The 22161-nt window shown below is 40.7% G+C and overlaps 2 protein-coding genes across 13 annotated transcripts in view; one reads left to right on the plus strand and one right to left on the minus strand.

Moving 5' to 3' along the window:
* The window catches only part of MED12L (mediator complex subunit 12L), a 361451-nt gene that overhangs the window by 49007 nt on the left and 290283 nt on the right, over nt 1-22161 (minus strand). For all 6 annotated transcript variants that reach the window (XM_049867828.1, XM_049867831.1, XM_049867829.1 and 3 more), the window contains 13 exons: nt 20324-20444; nt 19840-19941; nt 19027-19140; nt 14649-14848; nt 11798-11986; nt 10929-11003; nt 10624-10814; nt 9392-9553; nt 7405-7516; nt 3053-3142; nt 1666-1775; nt 1009-1144; nt 47-208 (listed from right to left, as the gene is read on the minus strand). In XM_049867828.1, the coding sequence (XP_049723785.1) occupies nt 47-208; nt 1009-1144; nt 1666-1775; nt 3053-3142; nt 7405-7516; nt 9392-9553; nt 10624-10814; nt 10929-11003; nt 11798-11986; nt 14649-14848; nt 19027-19140; nt 19840-19941; nt 20324-20444 (1764 nt within the window). The remainder of the gene's footprint in view (nt 1-46; nt 209-1008; nt 1145-1665; nt 1776-3052; nt 3143-7404; nt 7517-9391; nt 9554-10623; nt 10815-10928; nt 11004-11797; nt 11987-14648; nt 14849-19026; nt 19141-19839; nt 19942-20323; nt 20445-22161) is intronic.
* P2RY12 (purinergic receptor P2Y12) overlaps nt 431-22161 on the plus strand; it is a 52710-nt gene continuing 30979 nt past the window's right edge. For 5 of the 7 annotated variants that reach the window (XM_049867847.1, XM_049867844.1, XM_049867848.1 and 2 more), the window contains exons 1-3: nt 431-543; nt 15438-15673; nt 15826-15921. The gene's annotated coding sequence lies outside the window, so the exon portion shown is untranslated. Of the gene's footprint in view, nt 570-15437; nt 15674-15825; nt 15922-22161 lie in introns of all 7 variants that reach the window. The other 2 variants (XM_049867846.1, XM_049867845.1) reach the window with 2 other exon arrangements.

A 22161-nucleotide genomic window follows, 5' to 3' on the forward strand; every position in this document is an offset into this window, starting at 1 on the left:
CATAAGCCGGTATATATTTTTGTGAGGGAAAAACATGTACTCTTGCCTGTTTTTTATCTATGGAGTCAAATCCAGCGATTTTGTTTCCTTTTGTATCAATCAAGGAACCCATCGGCTCGCAAGTAATGACATCACACGTCTGTTTTGGCAAAGGTAGCAGCTGCCGCACTTTGTCGATGCTTTCGGACCTCTTGTCTCCTAGCTCCTTCTAAAAGCAGAAAGAGAAAAGCAGGGCAGAAATTACAACGAAGGCAAAAGCTTAACAAGAAGGAAGTTCCCTACACTACATCTCCTTTTCTACAGCTGGGGTGTTCTTTAGCCTTGAACATGGTCTAAGAAAAGCAGCTCCAAATTACAGGGGTGAGTATGTTTCGTTTCTTCTATTTAAGCAGAAAATAGAACAAATGCAAAGGCACATGAGTCACACAACGGACATCGGTGATGCTGAACTGACAAAAATCCCAAGTAGAATTCACAGTCAGAAGGCATGAGGAGCTGCACCGTGGAAGGAAAGCTTTCTTGCATTCACAGTCAGACTACAAGGTAACGAACTGCTGGGTATTTTACTGGTAAGGTAGGCGAGATATATTGCCTTTCTTTTCCTGTTGTTAGTTTACCATTTATTGCAAAGGCTGTGTTAGCGCTTTACCAAATGGACCAGATTCGGAAGGCTCAATGAATACGGCTTTCAACTACCAGGGCCAGTCCAGGCACGGTTTTAGCCTAAATCTAATGTTTGCATTCTGCTTCTATATTTGACCATGGATTTCTCAAGTTCTTTAAAAAATTAAACATGTTGTGAATATACTTCTGTTAAAAAAAAAAAAAATCTTGAAGACTATAATGCTTATAATTTTGGGGTACTGGCAAGCTGTGACTTAAAAAAAAATTAATCCTATTAAGTTGGATGCAATCAATAACACTTAATTTACCAAGCTGTAAAATAAAACAAAAACACTATAACAAAGCCATATGTTTTCTCATAAGATAAGGAGATCACAAACTTACTTTTAGTTTCTTTACTAAATTCATGTACGCACGCTTGTTCTCTTCAGATCCCCCTGGGGATGCAGTCGATAGGTCAGAGGCTAAAGTTCCATTAATTAGAACACCCAGCATGTCAAGAACCGTTGTGAATAGTTCACTAAAGGTGAAAGAAAATAATTATTTTCATCTTAAAGCAAAACCAAGGTCCACTTAATTAACTGAGCATTCTTCTTCAAAGCACAAAAGTTTGTAATAGTATCTAAGAAAATAAGATGTAGCAGAATTTGCAGCAATGGGCCCTGGTAGCCATTCCTTGGAAACCCTATGGGGCAGTTCTATTCTGTCCTATAGGGTAGCTCTGAATCGGAATCCACTCGATGGCAATGGGTTTGGTTTTTTATATCAAAGTTTAAGGTGCCCTGGCGATGTGACAGGTAAGTGCTTGGCTGCTAACGGTGAATTCCAACCCAACCAGCCGCTACATAGGAGGAAGACCTGGTGATCTGCTCCGGTAAAGACTAGGGATGTTTTCGGTTACTAGGAAACCCTATGGGGCAGTTCTACTCTCTTACATGGGGTTGCTATGAGTGGGAATCTCAACATCACCTAACAACAACAACATATGAAAGTTTATGGCATGCACTCGGGGCAAAAGAAACGTGAAATATGAAAACCTACTTGTTGGTGTGCATGTCGACAGTTCCCGAAGTAATTATCTGAAGGAGCAGGAGAGCCCAGTCTGTTGTCCACTGGGTGCTCCTCTGCACCGTGTCAAACATTCCTCCTACCTGGCGTGGAAAACAGGACAAAAAACATCGCATTACCACTCCTGCCACTTTGTGTAGCTGGATTTCAATTAGTTAAAAAAAAAAAAAACCTCTAGTTTATGGATTATCCTGTCTTCTTTCTGTCCTTGGAAACCCTTGTGGCATAGTAGTTAAGTGCTACAGCTCCTAACCAAAGGTCAGTAGTTCGAATCCACCAGGCTCTCCCTGGACACTCTATGGGGTGGTTCTACTCTGTCCTACAGGATCGCTATGAGTCAGAATCAACTCGATGGCAATGGCTTTGGTTTTTTGTTCTTTCTCTCCTAGCTACATATTTGCCATTTCATTTTTTTAGTTCCTTTACCATAGGAAGTTGGTCATTAAAAAAAAACATGGAGGAGGTTAACGTAAGTTTTTCATTCTAGGGCCACATGGGCAGAAGTTCATACAGGTGACCAAAAGGGGATAAAAGCACAGTGCCAGGAGGTTGGCATGGCATTGGTGTAAACCGTATGCCAATGGTAGGTTTTCTTTTGTTGCTAGTATTTCAGGAGCTCCACTTTTATGATAGAAATGTAGTCTAACTGAATCTGAAGAGATCAAAACCATGTAACAGGTTATATCCAGCTTTGCGTCCGATTAAGAGTGAATCTAAGGCTCCTATCATAGTAACACTTGGAACACCCAGTAACACAGAATTAAGAATGGACAGAAGGCTTGTCCAGCAGATCTACCCATTCACATGTGGGGATCAGGTGAAAAACAACCACCAAAAACACCAAGCAAGTCAGCCTCCAGAGGAGCCTTCATTTGGACTTGTCCAATGGGAAAGGAAGAATTTAAAACAATATGCGATGGGTGAGAAATGTTGAATTTCTGTGAAGCCTCGAGGTGGAATTTATTTTGAAATGATCAGTTTGATGAAAAGTTTGACCAAATATTGACTCAAAAGGATGTTTAAAAAAATACATACAGTTAAAACTAACACATCTCAAAACCGTAGTCCTCTCAAACGTACTCTTAGCACAAACTGAAGAGGAGACAGTTCCCGGGGTGGGCTGGTGAAAAGGGCAGACCAATGCCTAAGTATCTACTACTAGAAGTCAGACCAGACAGGAAGGAAAGCAGGGAGGAAAAGAAAATGCTTGAGAGAGAGAGGGAAGTAGTCAGAGAAAGCCAACAGTAGAAGGTCTTGCCTCATACTACAGACTTTGAACATAGTGTGGAAACCGAAAGCTGGAGGTATTTTCACATGTCCATCAGTTTAATAGGAGGAAAATACTAGAAATGTCTCTTACCAAATTTAGACGAAGCTGCAATGCTTCGTGCATCATCTGCCGCGCTTTTATATCATCTTGGTATCGTTCTTCTCTCCAGTTACTTAAAATCTAAGACCAGAAAAAAAAAGATATTTGTATTCCCTATTAAAATTGGATTTTAGTCTTATTTAATGTTAAACTGAGCTTTCTACTGGCAGCCAAAAGCAACTACTTCAATTTCACAAATGAACAAAGCTAAAATAAAAATTTGAAACGTTACTCAATGTTTTTCTGCCCTCCATACAGGCAGAAATCTGTAAATCCTTATTCACATTTCTAGGTGGGAGAAAAAATTTGTATCCAGGGATGTTTTCGGTTACTAAGTTTTGAAAAGGCTTTAGAGAGTGACCACGTTAAACGTTAACTAAAACAAAGATTTATTTTTTAAACATTACTTTTCCACTGGTCTTATGAAGATAAACATTGGAAAGACAGAATTACATTTTACACCAGTCCTGTATTATCCATGACTCATCTGTCACTTTGTCACACTGCGGTGGCTTGTTTGTTGAAGTGATGCTGGAAGCTATGCCACCAGAATTTCAAATACCAGCAGGGTCACCCATGGTAGACAGGTCTCAGCAGAGCTTCCAGACTGATAGACTAGGAAGAAGGACCTGCTGGTCTACTTCTGAAAAAATTTTCTGGTGAAAACCTTATGAATGGCAGAGGAACCCTGTCTGATATAGTGCAAGAAGATGAGCCCCCCAGGTTGGAAGGCACTCAAAACACGACTGGGGAAGAGCTGCCTCCTCAAAGTAGAGTCAATCTTAATGACGTGGATGGAGTCAAGCTTTCAGGACCTTCATTTGCTGAGGTGGCATGACTCAAAATGTGAAGAAGCAGCTGCAAACATCCATTAACACTAGGAATGTGGAGTGTACGAAGTATGAATCTAGGAAAATTGGAAGTTGTCAAAAATGAAATGGAATGCATAAACATCAATATCCTAGGCATTAGTCAGCTGAAATGAACTGGTACTGGCCATTTTGAATCAGGCAATCATACGGTCTACAATGCCCGGAATGACAACTGAAGAGGAAAGACGTCACATTCATCATCGAAAAGAACATTTCAAGATCTAGCCTGAAGTACAACACTGCAGTGATAGGATAAGGTCCATATGCCTACAAGAAGACCAGTTAAAATGATTATTATTCAAATTTACATACCAACCACTAAGGCCAAAGAGAGATTTTTACCAACTTTTGCTGTCTGAAATTGATTAAATGTGCAACCAAGATGCGTTGATAATTACTGGCAATTGTAATGTGAAAGTTGGAAAGAAAGAAGGATTGGTAGTTGGAGAATATAGCCTTGATGAAAGAAACAATGCCAGAGATTCCATGACAGAGTTTTGCAAGACTAACTACTTTTTCATTGCAAATACTTTTCAAAAACAACATAAACGGTGACTATACATGTGGACCGTGCCAGATGTAATACACAGGAATCAAATCGACTACATCTGTGGAAAGAGACGGTGGAAAAGCTCAATATTATCAGTGAGAACAAGGCCAGGTGCTGAATGCAAAACACAGACCATCAATTGCTTGTATAAAAGTTAAAGTTGAAGCTGAATTACAGCCAAGTCCACAAAAGCCAAAACACAACCTTGAGTATATTCCACCTGAATTTAGAGACCATCTCAAGAATACATTTGACACATGAGAACTTATGACCAAACACTAGACACATAGTAGAATGATATCAAGGACATCATACATGAAGAAAGCAAAAGGTCATTGAAAAGACAGGAAAGAAAGAAAAGACTAAAAAGAGTGTCAGAAGAAAATCTGCTGCAAAAGACCTCTTGCAAGAGTTCAAAAGCAAAGATGGCACTGTGAGGACTATGGTATGCTTGGCCCAAGCCATGATATTTTCAATCACCTCATATGCATGTGAAAGCTGGACAATGAATAAGAAATACCAAAAAAGAGTTGATGCCTTTGAATTATGGTGTTGGCAAAGAATACTGAATACGCCATGGACTGCCAGAAGAACTCAGAAATCTGCCTTGGAAGAAATATAGTCAGAATGCTCCTTAGAAGCAAGGACTCTGAGACTGTCTCACGTACTCAGGACGTGTTATCAGGAGGGACCAGTCCTTGGAGAAAACATTGAAGAGACAGAATTACATTTTACATCAGTCCTGTATTATCCATGACTCGTCTGTCAGACAAGATGGAGTGACACAGTGGCTGCAGCAATGGGCTCAAACATTAACAATGATTGTGATGATGGCGCAGGACTGGGCAGCGTTTCATTCTGCTGTACGCAGGGTCACTATGAGTTGGAACTGACTCGATGGCAACACACACACACACACACACACACACACACCTGTATTATATGTCTAGGGACCTGCTTTGAAGCCTAGAAAGTATGTTACTTTGATGTTTTCTTGAAGATGGTGCTTGCTATCTTGTGAACTTGTCTTCCTTGATAAAGAGAACATATGCTATCATGAAAAGGCATGGCACCTGGGATATCCACCAAATGGCACATCAACTTATAAAAGCAAGGTGCTTCCTCACTGACTCAGACAAACACTGGGCCACTCGGAAAAGGAAAACCACAAATGGGAAGCATCCCAGAATCTGATGACACAGGCAAAAAGAAAAAACAAAATCTTGCCATGCTCTGAAGTATTAGCAAGTGCAAGCCATCTTTAGAAGAGCTGAAATGAGTCATATGTGGAAGGATCGCAGCCCAACAGATGACCTGTTAGTATATTGCCTGGTGACAGGGAGCACTTCTCCAATCTTAGCAAGAGAGGCAGGTCTCTCCCCTTTCTGATGTAAGGGTGGAAGGCCTTAACCAAAACACACCAGCTGTCATGGAGCTTACATTCTAGTGGTGGGGAAAACAGCAAATAAAAATGAGTGAAGTGTAAAAAGTGGTAAGAAGCAGGGCAAGGGGACAGAAGAGGACAGTGGTCCTCTTTCAGAGGCTGGCTGGGGAAGACCTCCCTAAGGAGGAGACATCGGAGCAGAGACTTGAATGAAGTGAGGAAGGAGGGCTTCCATGCAAAGGGAAGAAAAGATGCAAAAGCACCAAAAAAAGAACCTGCTTGGCAAATTCAAGGAACAGCAGCATGGCCAATGTAACAAGAGTGGACTGAGCAAGGTGAAGACTGGTAGGACATGAGCTAGAAGATGGGGCCAGAGCAGACGTAAGGCCTGTTGAGCCTGGCTGTGAATTTTTATTCCAAGCATAGTAAGACCATTTTAGTCATGGGAGTGATATGACGTGATTTACATTTAGAAAGACCACCCTGGGTGCTATCTAGGGAACAGCTCTCTCTCCCAGGTACAAAAGGTGAGAGATGACAAGAAAGCTGGAAGACTAAATGCCTGTGCCCATGCCCATCCAGGACCATTCAAGGCAAAGACCTGATGTCTGGCTCCACAGACAGTGTCACAAGGAGGGGACCATTAAGCTCTGCAGAGTGATGAAAACATCCCATACGATCACTCTACTCTCTCTGCTCAGATTCCATGCTTTCTAATTTCTAATTTGGTCACTTGGTCTCCTTATGGTATGCAGAACGCAAGTGTCCCAAACAGTGACCAGGAGAACTCTGGTTGGCAAAAAGGCAAAGTCCAAATTCTTTGAAAATAAACCCATAGGCTTTCTGATTTATAAATGGGTGCATAAAGGAGTCGCTGGGTAGTGCAAATAGTTAAGTGCTCCACTACTTAACCGAAAAGTTGGTGGTTCGAATCCACCCAGAGGCACCTTAGAAGGAAGACCTAGCCATCTGCTTTTGAGAGATCATTGCCATTGAAAACCCTGTGGAGTAGTTCTATGCTACACACATTTGATTGTCATGAGTTGGAATCAACTCCGTGGCAACTGGCTTGAGTTTCTGGTCTATGTGCACATGGCTGGCATTAATCTGGCTCTGACAGGAGATATAAAATTGAGTTTCTGAATGTAAAGACCTCAAGTCCAGACCCTGCCTGATGCACTGAGCAGGACATGGGCTCTTCTGTCTTGTTGCCATCCACACCACACCACAGGTTTCTCCAGGTCCCCTCCCAAGAGGCAGAGGTGGAGAGGAGCAGATATTTCCAAGTTACATGCAGTGTGCAAAGGTGTACTTTTATACAGTCTGTAGGTATTATATGCGTAATTTACAGTATAAAACTGATAATCTTGTGGTGTCTAGAATGGCAATGGGAGAAGAGCAGGGCATGGATTGTGTCTCCCAGTATCAAATCAAAACATGCAGTGCCCTTATTAGTTTAATCTGAGCATCTGAAAGGAAAATGAATTAGTGCCATTAGGAAGACATTTTCCTGTCCTAATATTATGCTATGCTTTACCTGGTTAACTTGATTCTGGAGAGACGTTAGAAGCCCTTCCCGTTGTTCATCTTGTCCCTTAAGGCAGGTAAGAACCAGGGAGAGGAAAGGCTGTTGACTCAGGAGAGACATACTACAAAGGAATAATGACACGAAATTCAGTTAGGAAGGACAGACTACTTCCTGCTGCCACACTCATTTCTTCCCCTCAGGTTATTTGCTCTTATTTATTTTACTATTAAAAGAGAGGGAGGGGGCGGAATAAATAGCCAAAGACTACTTGAAAAGTTAAATCATGTCTCTACTAATAAGATTAAAAGCCACAGTAATGCTTCCAAATAATTCAATGTGCCCTATTGTCCCTTGAAGGCACTCCCAAATCCCATACTACTTGTGAGGGGAGAGGGGAGATTTGAGAACACAGTTTTACATCAATAAGAAAAATTTAAAAAATACGCCTGAGAAGGACTATCGGTATATATACACAGAATACAAAGTAAGCCTGGAAAATTTCTCGTATCTTAGGGTCCAGGAAACAGGCCTACATATACGTATGTTGTGTTTTTGTTTTGTTTGCTTTCTTTCGTATTTTGGCACAGTTTTCAAGACTAAACCCCGAGGTGTTGGTAGAGCTGATTAGAAGCTAGGTCTGAAGACTCAACAGTGCTCGCTGGCGACCTCTAGTGTATAGACCCAACACATCCACATCCCACAGCCTTGGCTTGTAACCCGCTTTCAAGGCATGTGGTAGAAATTCTATTTTAAACTGGCATTCTAATAATATTTCTTCAATCAGCAGAGGGCAACAGACCAATAATATAGATAAAGTGCTACAGTAGAAAGAAAAGCTTCTTAAAATGATATTGAAGCCAAAATATTTCAGCTGGCTTCATCTTACACCAAGCAGTACTGAGAAACACTAACTTAGGAAGAAACGATCTCAAAAGTCTCTGTAGTCCCACCTGATACCACCTGTCCCCCCCTGAGATGTGAGGCAATGGAAGTACCATCACCCATTAGCAAATAAAGTCTGAAAATTAAAAGTGAGTCTTCTGGCTGGTTAACTAATCCTGGCAAAGATGGCGGAACCACCACGTGGGCAAACAAAATGCATACAACGCTAGGTAGGTCCCTACAGACATTTACTGTAGTTAGGAGCCCAGACTCAGAAGCCAGACAGCCTGGGTGTAAGCCCCAGCTTTATGACTTATTAGCTGTGTGAACCTCAGCAACTTACTTCACCTTTCAGTACCTCAGTCTCTCCATCTATGAGAAGGCAATAAGGAGAGAAGCTACCACACATGATTTCTGTTAGAATTTTACTGAGATTTTACAAAAAGAATTAGCATTATGTAATAACTCAATAAATGGCAGCGACTAAAATATTACTAATTAGAGCTCAAGAAACCTGTATCTTCAGGCTTTTTAAAAGATGGAAGAAATTACAGCCATCTTTCTCCTTTACTTCTGGGCTGCTGAACAGTCACTGTGCTTTGGCTTTAGTGTGAGGTTCTGTTCTTTCTCAGTAACATGGTTATTTTTCAAATATAATTATCTGAAACCTTTTCTTGGGCATGAAATAAATGAAGCAAACATTAAACTTGATGGCTAAAAGTTATAGTATCTCATCTAGAATAAGAGTCCTAGATGTTAAAAGCATCAGTAACTACTACAGTGTCTAACGTGACAGAATTATAAACAACAGCTAAATAAATAAAAATAGGTGATAAATAATTAAAAAATAAAAACACAGGGACCAGGTGGCATCCAGATCTGATTCAGTCGGTCCAAAGAGGGACCCAGAAGTCAGCATTGTTAACAAGTTCAGTGGTGATCTGGGTACACAGTCAGAGTTGAGGTCTACAGTATTGAATATTATAACCTGGAACTTTTTTAGGACACAACCCTGCCTAACACCAAATATTTCCAATTCCATTTGAAAACCAAATTTCCGTGAACTCTCAGTACAATGACCATGTATGTTCATGGGATGCTAGATCTGCCTTACCTTTTCTGTTTCTGCCGGTCTCTCTCCTTCTTGGAAGAGGAACCCAAGTGCTGCCCCTTTTCCAGCTCTTCCCCTGCAGCTTTCAACACTCTTCCTTGCACAGAAGTCGGCAGCCTGGCGATCAGGGGGGCCACCAGCCACACGCCCCTGCGTTCAGAGGAGCTAAGATAAGAAACAGGTGTTAAACCCAAACCAGCATCCTTTTTCTCCACTCTCATGGTTACAACAGAAACTCCAGACGAAAGCTGTTAAGCGTAAGACACACTGTCTACCACAAAATTCTTCTTTTATTTCTATACTAACCCAATCTATACTATCCTTTTGGAAATAACACGTTTGCAATACCTTCCACCCATACTTTGGAAAGCAGTTAGAAGTGGAGTTCTCGGAGAATCCCATACTAGCAACTTTTTCTTTCATCTATAAAAAGTGTTTTTCCATGATTCTGGCTCTCTGATCAGAGTTCATTTCAACCAGAAGAGAGTACACTTTTTTGACTTGGCTATGTAGTGAAATATTCTGATTCTGTCTCAGCATAGTAGTGACCAATTTAAAGGTTTGAAAATTCACCAGGTATACTTTACACCATGATTTGTAAGGTTACCTGCCTTCCACGATTAAAGTGCTATTTTAAGATTTTCATATGCTTCCTTCTTCTAACGTGGAACACAAATTTCCATAATACTGTCGTACAGAATTGCCAATTAAGAAGGATCACAGAAAAAGTGTTTCCTATATAATGAATAGAGTCCTGGTGGTACCGTGGTTAAGAGCTCAGCTGCTAACCAAAAGGTCGGCAGTTCAAATCCACTACCTGCTCCTTGGAAATTGTATGGGGCAGTTCTACTCTGTCCTATAGGGTCGCTATGAGTCGCAATCATCTCGATGGCACCTGACAACCCCAACAACATATAATGAATAGCATAAGACACTAAAGAAATAAATCAACTTTTAGTGCCATCTATGGTTCCAGGGAGTCTGGGTGTAGTCATAAACATACATGGTTACTGTACCCAGAGTTCACTGAAATTTATCTATAACATTAATATATCATCCACCTCAGTTTACCCTTTAACTTATTAAATAACCGTAACTGTCATTTATAAGTAGTTACTTTCTTCACATTCCTGTGGCTTTATAGAAAAAATATAGCTGAATTACATAAATAAAATTTTACTGTTACATGTGAGAAAGTAACTAGAGCCCCAAAAAACTACAGAAAAAAAAAATACCTTAAAAATGTCTTTATTCCATTCTGTCTCGTGCTACTTGCATCAGTACTTCCGATGCTGTTTGGGGTGAAGAGGCCCATGCCAGAGCTGGAAGAGTTATTGTTCAAGTCGGCCGACTGCTGGAATACCTCAATGGTTGCCTTGGCAATATTGTCTAGTAGGTTGTTCATTTCAGCCACAGACCCAGAGCCCTAAGTTAGACAAAAGAGAATTAGCGCACATGCCTTTTACTTTATCTTCAAACATTACAATGTTTGTGTTTTTCTAAAATGTCCTACACGTACGTGCTTTCCACATATACTCACAGGGTCCTTCAGACACTGTTTGATCATCAGCTGAAGCTCTAGCCAGGACTGCCTCAGTGTCCACTGCTCAAGATTCTGGGGAGAACGCAAAACGTTACAACATTAGCAACGGGGAATGTGTCCTAAAACGTGATACTTAACTTCCTGTAGTATTCCCTCCCTCGTGAAAGAGTAGAACAGTCCAACACACTGAAGTAATTTATATGATGGATCCAACAGCTTCCAAGCCTATGGGTATACTCCACGGAGACATAAAGAAATAAATAAAGGGCATTGCCTTTGAGTCAATTCCAACTCAAGAAATAAATAGCAACTCTAAATTAATGTGTCTGATTCTGCTAGGCAATGGAAGTAAATAAGGTAATTATTTTCTCGCTCAGAATCTATTTATCTATAACAAACTCCATCCCAAAATGGTTTCAAATCTTAAATAATATATTTAAAACAATCCTTTCATGGAGCTAATTTCTCATGTAAATACAGTACTGACTTATGAATATTCATCTGATGATTACATCCAATTTGCAGCAACCTGGTGGCACCCTGGTTAAGAGTTCGGCTGCTAACTAAAAGTTTGGCAGTTCGAATCCACCAGCTGCTCCTTGGAAACCCCACGGGGCAGTTCTACTCGGTCTTGTAGGGTCGCTATGAGTTGGAATCAACTGGACGGCAGCAGATTTATACGTACCCAGCAAGAAAAGTATGGTAATTATACATAAATTGAAAATAAAGAAATAATAATCAGAGCTAATTGGAATCGGGAATTAGCTAACAATAGCAAAAAAAAAAAAAGACAGTGGGACTCTTATTATAACCATGAACAATGTTTCAAATGACAGAAACACAACCTTTAAAAATATCCCACTTACCTGCAGGATGCGCTTAATATGTTGTCTCTGCAGGTTGTCCCCCTCGGTACACTCTTTAATGCCATGAGGGTAACAGATGAGCTGGAGTAACTTCTGCGCTTGTATATTCGAAAGCACAGGGTCCAATATAAGTTCTTTGTCCGTACAGAGTCTTTCAGGTTCTTTTAAGCAATGTTCTCCTACCCATTCCTAAAAACAATATGGCTATTAGATTGACGGGCACTAATTTTTTTTTATATACATACATACTAAATTGAGGGTGCACAATAGTATATAAAGCCAACAAGACTATTTCAGTTTAAAAACAATTACGTGGAAATAGGTGGGAAAACTTTTAAAGACAAAATCTGCAGCATTTTCATTGCTGAAAAATAAAATGTAGAAACCTCACTTAAAGGAAAATTTAAAAAATTGATATGCCAAAAAAAAAAAAAGAACAGGAAAGAGAATTAAGAGAACTAAAGAAAACACTGGTATGTCTTCAACTAGAAAATGGGACCCAGCTCTATGCACTCCCTGTAAACAGGTTTTTTTTTTTTTTTGGTGGTTGTTTTTTTAACTAGGCATTTAATAATAATGATCCTGTACCATAATCTGCTCATTTTTTTATACACGACATTGTACTATTTCTACAAAATTTATACAACATAATATAACAATATAACAAATCCCACACTGTTAAATATTTAGAAAATTTTCTTCCTTTTTGGTACTATTACAAATAATGTCAATGATTACAAAAAAAATTTGTGCACATCCACAACTATTTTTGTAGGATAATTTCATGGAAGTGCAATGGCTGGGTCAAGGGCTATGACAAAAAATTAAGGCTTATTGATATAAACAGCTAATTATTCTCCAGAGTGTTCCCACCAATTTAAAATCTTATCAGTTTCGCCTCACTATTCTTTTAAAGCCAAATTCTTCTACTAAATGGAGTAAGAAATCATCAACTCTAAGAGCCACCTGCACTTGAGGGTTGACTAGCTGCCATTTACGTCACTTCATCAAACAGCTGTCAACAGTGGCAGAGCCAGACTGGAATCCTGATCTGTTTCAGATGAAGCTGGTTCCTTAACCACTTTGCGGGGGTTGGGGGTCAATGCCAGCTGTCCATTAGAATCACCTGGGGAAGCTTATTAACGTTCCAATGCTTAGGCCCACCTAAGAACAGTTAAATCAATCTCACGAAAGTTTTTAAAACTCCCCAGGTGACGCCAATGTGCCACCACAGCTGCTAACCAATCACAGCTGCCTTTCAATCAATACCTATCTGGCTATTTGCTACCTATCACAGTGGTGACCTACCCACGGCTATCAATCCTGACTCAGAGCGACCCTAAAGGACAGAGTGAACTGCCCCATAGGGTTTCCAAGGATGTAATCTTTACTGAGGCAGACTACCACGTCTTTCTCCTGTGGAGTGGCTGGTGGGTTCTAACCATCAAGCTTATGGTTCACAGCTGAGCGCTTTAACAACTGTGCCACCACGGCTCCTCTCCCAATGGTTACAGTATACCTTAATAAAAATGTGATCCCATCAACATTACAGGAAACCCTGGTGGCTCAGCGGTTAAGAGCTTTGGCTACTAACCAAGAGGTCGGCAGTTCGAATCCACCAGGTGCTCCTTAGAAACTGTACGCGGTAGTTCTCATGCACTATGAGTCGACACTGCCTCGACAGCAGCAGGTTTGGTTTGGTTTATCAACATTATCACTACCGCATAACTCTGGGCTCATGATGTTAGTAACATATTAGCGTGATAAATCATGGAGATTTTTTTCAATGTCAATAGCATATGAAGTTTATGAAGTCTTAGGAGGAGCAAAATATTTACATTGTCTCAAAGTGTCTCCCCAAAGAGTACTTATTAGGTGCAAGGGGGAAAACAGTAACTACACAGTGGAGACACCTTCACTAAAAAATTAACATCACTAGCGAGCTCTCGTGGCGCAGTGATTAAGAGCTCAGCTGCTAACGAAAAGGTTGGTAGTTTGAACCCACCAGGTGCTCCCTGGAAACGCTGTAGGGCAGTTTGACTCTGTCCTATAGGGTTGCTATTGAGTCGGAAGGGACTCACGGCAATGGGTTTGTTTTTTTTTTTCAATGAGGGAACGAAGAGACATCCTGTGCCTTCAGATATGATAGAAGGAGACAACTTTACTTCTGTGGTATCCTGTCCAGGTAAGCATCACTTGAAGCTAAGGCACAGGAAACCACAGGTAAATCTCTACGGAAGAACAGCATTCTGTAAGATGGCTGGCCAGTATTTTATAAAAGTATCAATGCTATCAAAGAAGAAGACTGATATCTGTTCCCGATTAAAGGCAACAAGATGCCTGACGACCAAATGCAATCCATAATCCTAGGTTTAGCCTGAACCGCAGGAGGAAAACGGTGCAGTGATGGGCATCACTGGGACAGCTGGCAAAACTGCAAAGGGGCCTTTACAGTACTGTATCAACATGAAATTTTCTGATCTTTGGTAACCGCACTTCGGTGATGTTACGAAATACAGACTGAAGTCTTAAAAAGTAAAGGAGCATGATGTAAGCCATCTGCTCTCAAACAGCTCATAAAAATAAATAACAGAGATGTGCACACACATTCTCACACACAAAATTATAGCGCTGACATGGCCAAACATAAAAAAAAAAAAAAACAAACACCTGTGTAAAGGGTATACTAGAGTTCGCTTTATTATTCTTGCAACTTTGCAGCAAATTTGAAATTATTTCAAAATAAAGTTACCACCTATCTACAAGTTTCCTACAGAAGTGAGCAGCTGTCTCAGAAAGGGGCGCTGCACATTCAAGGTTAAAGGTCAATTAACATTTGTCAGTTAAATACCTGTTGACAGATAGTCCTCAGGACGTGTCTAGCATATTCTCTTAAATTGGCCGTTTCTATGGAAATGCTTTTCCCACAGGATTTTGAGTTTTGTGAGGCAGTCCAGATGTCATCGGCGTTCCCATCGCGCCGTAAACCCCTCACGGTGAAGTCGTCATTCTTTAAAGAACTGACGTTGTTATTGCCAATTTTGGCGTCTCCTGAATAACAGAATCACAAAAGCAAAACCACAGCAGTTCAAAAATATTGCCAGATATTTACGAAGTCGATGAGTCTAGTTCTCGGGGATTTAAAATATGTGAACGGTACCCTGATGGCAGAGCCAGTTGTTCAGCAATAGAGTGAATGGATGAATAAACGCAAGAACCCAGAGAAGTGAGAAAACGCAAACTAAAGGCACACCCCCAATTCTGCTTACAGAATTACTCTTTCACCAAATTTGTAAACCCTGGTGGCGTAGTGGTTAAGTGCTACAGCTGCTAACCAAAGGGTCAGCAGTTCGACTCTGCCAGGAGCTCCCTGGAAACTCTATGGGGCAGTTCTACTCGGTCTACAGGGTCGCTATGAGTCGGAATCGACTTGACGACACTGGGTTTTGGGTTCACCAAACTTGAAAAGGTCACTATGAGTCACACTCAATAATCACAGAACATTGATTTCACCAGTATTCAAGCATGAATGTATTCAAATTCATGTGACTTATAGACAAGGAAGAAAATGGGTATCTTACCCCTTCTAGCTGTTCCTTTTTCATCTCTTCTCTGACATTGACTTATTTGCTATCCACAGGTCAAGAGAAAAGTTTTGCCTTAGCCCACCTTACTACCAACTTCTTGACAAAAGAAATTTATGTCCCTGGGAATGGAAACGGGCAACGCACACTAAAGGAAGCCCTGTGAAGTAGGGCACTCACTGAATAGCCCATGTCTTTCACTCTCCTCTCTGTAAACATCTAAATCAGAAAGCCTTACCTGAACAACCTCTAATATACTCAGTGAAACGAAGCTAAGAAAAAGATTTCCCAGGTAACAAAGTTCTGCGGTCGGGGGAGAGCTAGAAATCAACCTCTTGCCATGACAAATGGCAGTCACGTCTTTAAAGTGGGTGAATAATACAACTGGTAATAAGAATTGCCAAATGACAACATAGCCTTTCACTTTTGTCTTTTCACCCATAGGAGCATAAGCCTTGAACGAGAGAATTTCCCGGAACCAACAAATGAACTGAGCTGAGGTCTTCACTGCCCGCCACAACTGAGCGAAAACAAGCCCAGGTCAGTGCAAAAAGCCTTTTAAAACCCACAGGTCAACCAAGGAAAAGTTCTGCCACTGCTAACAATCTGAAAAGCTCAGAATGGCTAAATATTTACTTATAAAGTGGTAAGGAGAGGGGAGAGTAAACAATACATTTCAATTCATTGGTATCATACATTTCTCACAGAAATACAAATATAAAAAACACAAGCTTCACTTCACACACACAAGTTTGTCTCATTCAAAGAGCTATCTGGTATCTGGAGGAGAGACCAAACCTTTTCTTTCTTTCTTTCTTTTTTCTTGTACTTTAGATGAAGGGTTACAGAACCAATTAGCTTCTCATTAAACAGTACACATATTGCTTTGTGACATTCACTGCCAACTCTATGACTTGTCAACACTCTCCCTTCTCGACCTTAGGTTCCCTACTACCAGCTTTCCTGACAGCTCCTGCCTTCTCGTCCTTGCCCGAAGGCTGGTGTGCCCCTTCAGTCTGGCTTTATTTTATGGGCCTGTCTAATTTTTAGATGAAGGGTGAATCTCAGGAGTGACTTCAGTACTGAGCTGAAAGGGTATCTGGGGGCCATATTCTCAGGGTTTCTCCAGTCTCTGTCAGGCCAGGAAGTCTGGTCTTTTTTTTGTGAGTTAGAATTTTTTTCTACATTTTTCTCCAGATCTGTCCAGGATCCTCTATTACAATCCCTGTCAGAGCAGTCTATGGTAGTAGCTGGGCACCATCTAGTTGTGCTAGACTCAGTCTGGTGGAGGCTGTGGTAGTTGTGGTCCATTAGTCCTTTGGCCTAATCTTTCCCTTGTGTCTTTGGTTTTCTTCATTCTCCCTTGCTCCAGACGGAGTGAGACCAGTGGAGAGCCACTCTCAAGCTTTTAGGATCCCAGACGCTACTCACCAAAGTAGAATGTAGTACATTTTCTTTATCAGCTGTGTTAACCAACTGAGCTAGATATTCCCGAGACCATGGAAGAGAAGAGACCAATTTTTATAAGTACCAATTTAGCATGCTTTCTCCAACCCCAGGTGACGTCAGCAATTTTCTCTATGCGTCAAGTGAAACTACCACAGAAATCAGAACCCAAATTCTATACGACATTCCCATTTGCCTAACTTAAGATGGATCCTGGTAGGTGGGAATTGAGGGATCATTGGTTAGGACATGGTGAAGTAGGAAAATTAAAACGTCTGCAAAACTTTAACAAACAAACAAACATGTCTGCCAGTCACAGGCCAGCGGGATGACAGAGAAGGTCTGGGAGGCTGTGTCAGAATCTGCTGGCATCTTAGAGACAACAGAACAAACAGATGTTCAGTGATTCCCTGGTCCAAGGCTCTGCTAACATTCAATTAGCCTGACTGAGACTTCTCAGGTCTGAAGACCCCTCCTCCACTGCATAGAATGCTGTAGAACCCATCGAGAGCTGAGACCAATTAAAAGACCAAGGGTGATTATGCATGTCTGTCCAAATATGGTTATTTGGATATTTAAAGAGATGAAACCAGTCCTACAAATCTCATGGCCAAACAAACCATTTTTGTTTCTGGCATTAAGATATTTGTCACTCATGCATTCACATTTACAACATTGGTTTATTGAAAACCCAGCATTTGCTAGTCTCTCTGGTGAGCACGAAAGATAACACAGTAAAAAATATCAGTCTGTGACTCCATAGTTCCTGTATTTACTCATTAGGTAGAACTGACCAACCATCTTTCCCTTCAAACATCATCCAGATAAAGAAACTGTACTTACTGAAATGAGCGTTTAATGTTGGCTGTACACCCAGGGAAGAAGCTACAGCCCTCCATACGGCTCTACCCTTCCCTTTTCCCTAAAAAATTCATGGGCATTCCAAATGAATATATATGCATGTACAAATATTTTTAAAGGTGAATGCTTAATAGTTGGTTTTATGAAAAGTGTGCTGTCCTCCTCAGTGTTGCCAAGAAATGTGTCTCAAGCAGGAGTATAAAACGAAGTTATTGGGTTTTATCTTCAGATATGCTCTTTAAGACTCACCTACAGCAACTTCTATCCACTCAGTAACCTCCATCCAAATCAAAAGTAGCCCTTTTAGGACACAAGAGGTAACTCTGTTCAGCCAAGGCCAAAGTGCGTACCCAAAATTGGAATTCCCGGTTGCTGTTGAGTCAATTCCAACTCATGGCAACCTCATGTGTTTCAGAGTACAACTGTGCTCCACCAGGTTTTCAATGGCTGTGATCTTTTAGAAGTAGGATCAGCAGACTTCCCTTCCAAGGTGCCTCTGGGTGGATTCAAACCTCTGACCTTTCTATTAGTGGTTCAGTGCTTAAACGTTTGTACCACTCAGAGACTGCAAAGCTGGAATTAGGTAGTCAGAGTTCAAGACGTCCTAATTATTCAAATCCTTAATGATTTACAGATAAAAATGTCTTAAGGTCTTACACTGTAAATGAACAATAAAAGTAGGACCAGTACTCCTGGAGAATACGCATCGGTAAGAATTTAAAAGACATCTTAGATATTATGAATTAAACAAGCAAAATGTATTGTGCTATCAAATACTGTAGAGTAGTAGGTCTGGGTGTTTTTTTTATCAAATACTGGTTTATTGATATCAATGAAATTATCACCTGATTCATGAAAAACTAAGGCAGAATAATACAAGCTTGCTCAGGGTCACAACTGATGCAGAAACACTAAGGTCAAAGCCCAGGTTTTCTGTTGTTCTCATACCAGCTGAAATTTAAGACTTTGGTGTCAACCAATCTATGTATCTCAAAATGGCAGGTGAGATGATCAAGCCATCCTTGACCATCCCAAAGGGTGATTTTTGCCAGCATAAAGAAGACAAAATGGCTCTGTGAGTCTGAGGATCTACATTACATCAGAACAAGACATCCTGCAATAAAATACCACAAAGAAGTGTTTAGTTTACATTTCCCCAAAGTCACTGCAGATAAGGGACAGACTCCTCAGAGAGTCTGATTGTACTTGAGTTTGGGGGAAAACCAAGAAAATTTCTAAACATTTCTAATAATATTAACTAGATTTAATCCCAAGTACAAGTTATGTGGCCTCAGTTTCTGGTGACCAGCTATGAAGCTTCTAACAGCATAGTCTTACCAAGCATCATAATTGCTTTTAAGACAGCAAACACAGCTCCCACTTCGATGCTGTTGTGAGCAGCGGCTAGGAGGTGTCGATCACAAGACGATCTTATTCCAGGGAAAGGTTTGCCTGTGAGAACAACAACAAACATTCAATAGGCTCATCGCCATCACAAACTGTCTCCTGTAATCATTTATATTCTGCAGGGCCTTTCGTTGGCAGGCTGTGGGCACTTAATTGCCATTAGCTAGCTCTAATTGATGTTTCCTGTATTCACTAAGAAACACTGCCAGGATTGCCTACTTAATCTTTTCTTTTCAATTATTAAAAAGATGTCTTAGGGACATGTACCTAAAAGATTAGAAGGACTTGCATATACCTGTACTGATTCTTACACACACACACATATACATACCTATATGGAAATGATCTTTATGAATGGTCTTCCTTAACACCCGTAGAATTCTTACCTCATTCCTATCACCTTAGCAGAAGAATAAGTGAATCACCATTGCCCTAAGCTGCTATGGTATGGTTCACAGCCAATATACGCAGTATAGCAGAGGCTCATCCCGCCCACCGGCATGGCTTTGCCTAACACCAAAGGTATTTTTATTGTGTTTTAACTCCTGATTTGCATTTCTCAATGTATCCTGATGTTACATAATCAGTGAAAAGTGCTGGAAGCCGTCTCCGGGGCATTATCTCACGCCTTAATCACCCGAAAGTGAGTCCACCAAAATCAGGATGGACCAGGCTGTTGGGTCACTTTAGAACCTATAACTCCAAATGAAAGTGCAATCAGAGATTTTTCAGCTGTCAGCTCACCTGATGCTTGAGGTAATAAGCAGGCCTGGGGAGCACGGAAGAGATGAAGCAGCAGTCGACATGTCATTCTTGCTCCAGGCTCGGCATCCGCATCTCCACAAGCTAGGGAGAGAGGATTTTAAAACCAAGCTTTTTTTAACATATCCAAGTACGAGTCTTCAGGATTCTTAATTAAGCTTATTTTGCCGGAATAACTTAAATAAACACAGCTTACAGTAGAAAGTTAAGATACTGACTGCTTTTCTGAGAAACTTGATTGCATCCTTAAAATATAATAAAACAGCAGGGTTCAATCTTTTTCTATTGGGATCTATTATTACTTGGTATAAAACTGGTATGGTAGTTCTACCGTCTCCACCTTGATGCCACACCACCTCCCAGCGTATGTTCCCTCAAACGCTACTTTTACTGTCTTTTGATGGTGGGTCCCGTCCCACCAATGGAATGAGCAAATAACAAAATGGCGACCCGCATGCTGCCTTACCTGCCGCGAGGAGAGAGGGAAGTGCAACGTGCTGCACGACGTCCTCCAGGGAAAAACACTGTCGTGCTATCAGAATAGCAATGAAAGTAGCTAATGAATCATGGAATGAAAGGTCACTCACCTTCAAGAAAAACATTGACATGTTTTAATACCTAACACCCTCTTAAGTCATATCTAAGACTAATATCTAAGAGAATGTTGCCAATACCGACGAGATCTCACATTCCAAACCAAACCCACAGAGTGAAATGGTAGCTTTTTATTATTAACCTCGAGGTCAACTTCTCTAGATTGGTTTGGGTTTTAGGTCAACTTCTGATAGGAGCCCCTGGGTGGCCCAAACAGTTAACGCCTGACTGCTAGTCGATAGACTGGCGGTTTGAACCCACCTAGAGGTGCCTTGGAAACAGGCCTGGTGAACGGCTTCTGAAAGTTCAGAGCCTTGAAAACGCCATGAAGCAGTTCTACTCCGCAGACATGGGGTCGCCCTGAGTCGGAACTGACTTGATGGCAACCATCAACAACAACTGGCCTATTTTTACTTTCTAAGACAAAGAATGAGGTTAACCTGCATTCCAATGCTGTCAGAAGATACTGAGTTGTGTTACGTGAACATTTAACTAAAATAATAAAAAAAAAAAAAAACTAAAAAGGTAAGAATCTACAAATCCCTTTTAGCAGAATGCAATAAAGTGTGTCATTTAAGGCCAAGAATATTAGGGAGCAAGGGAATGCCACAGGGTTCCTCTAGTTGAAAAACAAGCCTCACTAATGTTCTGGAATTCCCACCAGTGATAATAAACAATGATTAATATTATTAAATTAGTTTTAATGACAACCCTGAAAGTTTCCAAATTTTTTAAAAAATTTTTTTAAAAATAACAAAACAAAGACAAGAGAAAGAGGAGGAAAATCGATTTAGTCACAGTGAAGTCTTTACAGATCTCACAAGATTTTGGCAGAGAACAGTAACCATAGTAATCATCACAGCAGCCTCCATGCTGAGTTGTACTATATGCCAGGCACTGTGGTTAGCAATTTACAAAATTCACCTCATTTGAGAGCTCAACACTGTGAGGTTCATGCTATTATTAATTTCACTTTTACAGATGAGGGAATAAAGCAGAAGGTGTGTGTAACCAAAAAAAACAAACAAGGGGTTAAGAAACTGTCAAATAAAGATAAAAATCTAGGTCTTTTCTGTCTGGAAAAGCAGGCCACAGTTATGGGAGAGATGGATCGATGATGGATTAAAAAAAAACCAAACCCACTGCCGTCGAGTCGATTCCGACTCATAGCGGCCCCGTAGGACAGAGTAGAACTGCCCCATAGAGTTTCCATGGAGCGCCTGGCGGATCTGAACTGCCGAACTCTTGGTTAGCAGCCGTAGTACTTAACCACTACGCCACCAGGGTTTCTGGATGATGGATAGATGGATGGATATATAGACAGGTAGACAGACAGATAGGCAGGCAGATGGACAGACACACAGACACACACACAATCTTAACAGTTATCCACAGAATAGATACAGGATTGTCCACCCAATCCTGGGATGGCAGAATTAGGGAACAAACCTTCAACTGGGAGGTAGTTAAAAAAATAAAAAAAGCTCTTCTATACGTAAGATACATTAATTATATGAAATGGTTTACTCCAAGACATGACAGCAGGCAGAAACAGATAAATAAAGGAAGAATCGAGACAGATTTTTAAAAAATTCTCACATGATGAATGCAATGTGATACTGGTGGGAATCAGTGATATGTACAGATATCTCTTCAATGCCTTTCAGATACTATCACTAAGAAAGTGTGGACATCTCCTTGCATCCAGGC

This window comes from Elephas maximus, chromosome 23, assembly GCF_024166365.1.
Source record: "Elephas maximus indicus isolate mEleMax1 chromosome 23, mEleMax1 primary haplotype, whole genome shotgun sequence".
Lineage (NCBI taxonomy): Eukaryota > Metazoa > Chordata > Mammalia > Proboscidea > Elephantidae > Elephas > Elephas maximus.